This window comes from Oryx dammah, unplaced genomic scaffold (assembly GCF_014754425.2).
Source record: "Oryx dammah isolate SB20612 unplaced genomic scaffold, SCBI_Odam_1.1 HiC_scaffold_19, whole genome shotgun sequence".
NCBI lineage: Eukaryota > Metazoa > Chordata > Mammalia > Artiodactyla > Bovidae > Oryx > Oryx dammah.
The window spans coordinates 14,501,789-14,507,790 of record NW_024070203.1 but is presented as its reverse complement, the minus strand read 5'-3'; the positions used below and the strand labels follow the sequence as shown (position 1 = coordinate 14,507,790).

The window sequence follows — 6,002 nt, the reverse complement described above, 5'->3', positions numbered from 1 at the left end:
GGGACGCGGGGCCGGGGCGCGGCCGGCCGCCGCTCACGCCGCCCCTGTCTCCCCTCCCCCCGTGTGTCCCGCCCCCAGACCCTCCTCCCCCGCCCCCCCGCAGCTCGGGCCCTGGTCGTGGCGCGGCTGCCGCACGGTGCCCCTCGACGCCCTCCGGACGCGCTGCCTCTGTGACCGGCTCTCCACCTTCGCCATCTTAGCCCAGCTCAGCGCCGACGCGGTGAGACCCCGGCCGGGAGCTTGGCGGGCGGGCGGGGGCGCGCGGGGGCGCGCGGGGAGGGGGCTTCCGGGGAGGACGGTCGCCGCCAGGGCCGGCGCGGGGAGGGGCGGCTGCACCCCGATGCCCCCCGTGGCCCGGCCAGAGAGGCTCGGGCCTCTGGAGAGGGCGGGTGGGAGCCGAGTGGGTGGCAGTGTGGAGTTGGGGACTGGCCCTGAAGGAGCCAGGCTGGGGCCCCTGGGAGGGACTGACGGGTGAGTCTTCCGCACTCTCCCTGGGGGCTTAGGACCCTGGAGGGAGCCGGTGCTCAGGGAAGATGGGCAGCCCCCACCGGGCGCTGGGGATGCAGGAAGGCATGGCCTGGCAGAACCATCTGAGTTGATGGCTGTCACTTGGTGAGGATCCGTCCCCCAGCGGATGGCAGGGTCCTGGCTTGCCCTGGAGAGGGAGGGGGAGGAGCTGCCACCCTCCTTGGAGGCGTTCCCCACCCACCCAACATGGACCCTGGTCTTCAGAGGCGCCTTCATCCCCAGGTAGGGGTCCTGGCTGGAGAGGGCGCTGGGCTTGGCCCAGGCCCGCAGCCCTCCCTGGGAAGGCCCCATGGTCTCAGGGGCCTCCTTTTTGTTCCCATGATCCCTGTGGGGGCTGCCAGTTTCTATGGAGACGGCATCTGGGGCCAGCTCGCTGGCTGGGGCCCTGGGTGCTGGGCCCAGCCAACCCGGGCTAGGGGGCACTCTTGCCCAGGGCCAAGTTTCACTCACTGGACCTAGGAAAGCGGGGTACCCAGATAGGGGGTAGGGCCCACTAAGCTCCTGGATAGGGGGTAGGGTCTTTGCTTGTTGAGCCCCCAGGCCTGGCGTGGGAGGGTGCTCAGGCAGCAGATGTGGAGGACACGATTTGGGGGTGTTTGGGGTAGCTGGCCCTCATCAGATGGGGGTGGCACCGCTCCCTGTTACAGAACCCTAGTTTCCATGTGGAGGATGGCTCCAGGCCTCTCTGAGAGCAGTCTGCCCCCTCCTTTGTCCTCAGGGATGTGGGGAGGGCAAGGGATGTCAGCCAGGAGCACCTAGAGGGTAGGAGCTGGGTGGGACCTTGGAGGTCATTGCCTCTAACTCCTCCATCCACCAACAGGGAAGTCACAGTGGGGGCAGGGCTTGCTCAGGATTTTGAGTCGCCGCTGCTGGACCTGGGTCTGTGCTGTCAGCCCAGATCCTGGAGTGCCGTCCCCCTCAAGCTGTCCCCGTGACAGAACTGTAGGTGTTGCTGGTTCCGGGGGCTTGGCCCTGAGGACAGCAGCCAGGGCCTTGCTGGGGGCTTCCTGGAAGAGGTGACTTTCTGCACAGGGAAGCAGCCCACTGCGCTGGGGTTCCCTGGGTCCCCTTTGCAGCTTGAGCAGGTGGAGCAGGGCTGCCTTGGGAGCTGCTCTTCCTTGGGGGGCAGGAGGTGCTGGGGGGCTCTGGAGCAGGGTGCAGTGCCCAGACGCCCTCTCCAAGTCTGAGGTCGGGCCCACAGGAGATCAGTGCTGCTCTAGTCTTGAAACACGGGGCTGTCCCTCACATGTGGCAACCACAGATTGGCCCTTGGTCCCTCTGAGCCTTGGTTTCCTCTCCTGGAAAACGGAAGTGGCCTCTGCTGCTCAGGGTGACTACGAGGGCTGTGCCTGTTGACAGGGACTTTCCTGGGCCAGGCCTGCAGCAGGGCAGACCCCTGCATCCTGGAAGGGTGGTCTCCCGCCGAGCCCGGGGCCACCAGCAGGGAGAGCGTGTTAGGTGAGGGGCAAGTGGGTGGCTGATGCTGATGGAGCTCAGGGGTGAGCATGAGGCCCAGGGGGCCTTTCTAGGAAGATCTGGCCTGGCTCTGGCGCTCCCGAGGGTGAATGGACAGGGCCCTGCGCCAGCGTGCACAGGCGAGCGCATAGCTCTGGTCTGTGAAGGGGTCTCGGCAGTGCCTGGGGCCGGGGGCCGGGGGGCGGGGGTTGGGGGCAAGCAGCCGGAGTCAGAGGGGCTTGCGGTGGCCTGGTCTGCATATAGGCTGGGACACCCCGTGCCCACGTCCCAGAAGAGGCAGCTGAATCCGGCTGTATGGGAGCTCTCAGCAGCCACAGAGCCACCCTTCGGCCATGGACCAGGGGCAGGCTGCCGGGCCTCCGTGAGCCTCAGGGCCCTCCTCTGTCAGACGGCAGAGTAGTGGGCTGGGGCACGTGCTGCAGCCCTGAAGGCCTGGGCGTGGCTCAGAGGGCCATCCCCTTGTGCTCAGCTGCCATCAGAGCCTTCTCCACTCTCCTGTCTTTTCCCAGCCGGCTCCGGCCCCAGTGGTGCCGATGGGGAAGGGCTGAGAGCGAGAGGGAGGCTGTTCTGGGCAGCCCACCCCTCTGCGTGCCCAGGGCTGGGCCCTCAAGGGGCACGAAGTCTACTGGAGAGACAGCCCAGGCGGAGCAGGGCCCTGAGGGGTGAGCGGGAGTTCACAGCAGCTCGTAGGGGGAGCGACGGCGGCCCCTGGGAGGCCAAGAAAGGCAGAGATGAGCAGGAGGCAGGGGAGGGGGCTGGGTCTGGAGGGCCTGCCCGACGGTGGCGGCGGCTCTAGCAAGGAGCGTCACGCTGAGGTCAGTGGAGCTGGGCAGTGAGAAAGGGAGGTGAGAGGGTTGGGGTCCTAGAGGGGTCCCACCGGTGTGAAGGTGGAGCGAACCAGCCGGCAGGGGGTGGTGGCAGCGGGCAGCTGGGCCCTGGGGGTGGGTGCCGCCTGCCTGCACCCTCGGAGTGGGAGCTGTGCGCTGGGCGTGGGGTCCGTCTGAGCCTGCGGAGGCTGCGCTTCTAGGGTGCAGAGCGGTCTTGGGGCTGGAGTCCAGAGCAAAGGGCCCAGAGGACGGAAGAGAAGGGGTGCTGTGGTCACACCCCATACTGCTCTGAGTCACATCTGAGGGGGCGAGGCTGGGTGGGGACCGAACCTGTCGAGGTACTGCCGGGGTCCACACAGCCTGGTGTGTGCTAAACGGTCTGCAGGGCACAGTGGCTGGTGACATCACTTCTGGGATGTGCCCGGAACCGTGCGGCCAGCCTGACCAGGGTCACGGCTCAGCTTGTGACTGGGACCAGAAGTCAGTCAGTGCTGGAGTCAGGGCTCATCTGGGTGGGTGGCTGTGAGCCATGTGCGGTGCTGGAGTAGAGCTGGGGCGAGGACAGTGCTTTAGGAAGGAAGCTCAGGGTGCGTAAGGCGTGTGATGGTTTGGGAGAAGACTGGAAGCAGGGAGTTCACTTGGTAGAAACTGACAGTAACTATGTGAGCCAGAAAGGAGTAAAGGCCTGGGTGGGTGGGGTGGGAGGGGCTGGTACCCTGCAGAGACTCAAGGCACGAGGATGGGCGGACAGATGAGGGACCAGTTCAGAGTGATTGTCCAGTCTTCACCGTGAGGAACGTGAAAAGTGTTAGTCGCTCAGTCATGTCCTGCTCTTTGCAACTCCGTGGACTGTAGCCTGCCAGGCTCCTCTGTCCATGGGATTCCCCAGGCAAGATTGCTGGAGTGGGTTGCCATTCCCTTCTCCAGGGGATCTTCCCGACCCAGGGATGAAACCCAGGTCTCCTGCACTGCAGGCAGATTCTTTGCCATCTGAGCCACTTGGGAGATGACAGCAAAGCTGAGAGAAGAGCTGACCGTGTGGAGGGCAGGGAAAGAGCACGAGGGTAGGACCAGCATGTGCAAAGGCCCTGGGGCAGCATGCAGCTTGGCTAGGGAGCCCGTCCCGGCAGGAGGCTGGCCTGCTTCTGCCTGCTCTCCTTGTGGACTGGGGCCCATCTCTCACGTTTGAGGTCTCTGGTCGAGTCCTCCCAGCAAGACCTTGAGGTCCCTGACACCCCTGCCCACCGCTCTGTCACCTGTCCCTTCCCCACGCTGTTGAGAACCTGCAGGGTTAGGGCTGTCAGAAGCAACGGGTGAGCCAGGCAGAGAAGGAGGGCGCGGGCAGGCAGGTGGGCAGCCAGCGGGCGTGTGGCTGCCAGGCCTGACGGGGACAGATGGAGGCAGACGGCTGCTGAGGTCGGGGCCTAAGTGGCCTAGGAGTGGGCCTGAGCCGCTTGCTTGGCCACCCGTGACTTCTGTGGCTGTCCGGGGCCCCAAGGTTGCCCAGCGAGTTCAGGGGTGCTGGCTGGAGCCCAGAGTCCCCCTTCCCCAGGGCCCTCCATCTCTCTGTGTGGAAATGCAGGAGCTGGCCCGGGCCAGCCCCTGGGGACAGTGGATGGCCTGGTTGACCTTGAACGACTTTCTCAATTTTCCAGGAGCCTGCCTGCCCAGGCTCCATTCGTGCAGCCAGTCACATTGACCGCCTGTCCGTGCTGGGCCTGGTGGAGGGGGGCTCCCGGACATGAGGACAGCAGGCTCGGGGGACAGACAGGCGCCCCCAGCAGTGGCTCAGGGCGGGGATGGCGGCCCTGGTCGGGGGAAGGGCTGTCTGGCCATGGATGGAGGAGGGGGGGCCCAGTGGGTGGGCCCAGCTGCGCCCAGTGGGTGGGCCCTGGGATGCCTGTGCAGCAGTCCCCAGACCACAGACTTCCGAGGAGGGTGAATGGTCCCATCTCGGGGCAGGAAGGGCTGCTGTGGCTTCAGGAGGCGACCGGGAGGCTCGCTCTGCATGTGCGGGGTCAGCAGAGTGCCAGCCAGGTTAGACTTGGGCCAGGCCACGGAGAGGTCAGCTCTGTGGGGGGTGCCACCAGACTCCCCTTGTTCCCTGGCCCCTCCCCCGGCTCCAGGACTCACCCCCTCCTTCCTCTGGGGGGGCGGGTGGGAGGGGCTACAGGGCCCCCAGTTTGTCTCTGGGTTCCAGACATTGAGGGACCGAGATCTTTCCTCAGCGAGCATCCGTGGGCCTCCCGCTTGGGGGTCACGCTCACAAGGGCTGCACACGGAGCCGTGGGAATGGCCCAGCCGGAGCTCAGGGCTGCCCCGGGCCCCCTTAGGAGAGGACAAGCCGAGACCAGAGGGGCCTGAGGCGCATCTGGGTGGACGGAGCGGCTGGGCCAGGCTTGGAGTCTAGGGGCGGACTCGGGGTGCCCAGCGTGGGGGTGGTTTCACATGGAGGTGGCAGGGGCCTCTGGGGGCAGCTGCTGTTTGCAGAGCCCCGGGGTCGGCCAGGGTGGAGGGCTGGGGTCTGTGGCGGGTGTTGAGGGGCCACAGCTCCCCGCCAGAGCCAGGTCCCTGCCCTTGGCTGGCGCTGCAGAGCCACAGGGTTAGGGACAGCTGCCCATGGTGGGTGCTGGGCCTGCTGCCTTGGTGAGCTCACCTGTGACGCGGGGGGACCCTTCCTGAAATGGGGCGGGCGCTGTGGCCGGGCTTGCCACGCAGTTATACCAGTGGCGGGCTGGAGATGAGACCCTGCCCCGGGGACCGCCTCAGGAGCTGCAGGAGAGTGGCCGAGGGCTGCTGGACGCGGGGGCTCCCGGGGGTGCGGGGACAGGCTCCCCCGGCGTCCCCTGCAGGTCTGCCCGCCCCTCACTCTGTTCTCTGTCACCCCCGGACCCACAGAGCATGGAGAAGGCCACAGCGCCGTCAGTGACGCTCATCGTGGGCTGCGGCGTGTCATCCCTGACCCTGCTCATGCTGATCATCATCTACGTCTCCGTGTGGAGGTGACCGCGGGGGCGGCCCCGGGAGGGGTGACTGCAGGGGCGGCCCTGGGAGAGGCGACAGTGCCCCATAGGGGTTCCCCGGGAGGGGTGACTGCACCCCATGGAGGGTGGTCCCGGAGAGGGGTGACTGTGCCCCATGGGGGGTGGTCCCCGGGAGGGGTGACTGTGC

The 6,002-nt window shown here is 66.9% G+C and overlaps 1 protein-coding gene across 2 annotated transcripts in view; it reads left to right on the top strand.

Moving 5' to 3' along the window:
- ADGRB1 (adhesion G protein-coupled receptor B1) overlaps nucleotides 1-6,002 on the top strand; it is a 69,012-nt gene that overhangs the window by 41,719 nt on the left and 21,291 nt on the right. Inside the window, exons 17-18 of one of the 2 annotated variants that reach the window (XM_040261669.1) lie at nucleotides 79-220; nucleotides 5,730-5,833. In XM_040261669.1, the coding sequence (XP_040117603.1) occupies nucleotides 79-220; nucleotides 5,730-5,833 (246 nt within the window). Of the gene's footprint in view, nucleotides 1-78; nucleotides 221-5,729; nucleotides 5,834-6,002 lie in introns of those variants that run through there. The other variant, XM_040261668.1, reaches the window with a different exon arrangement.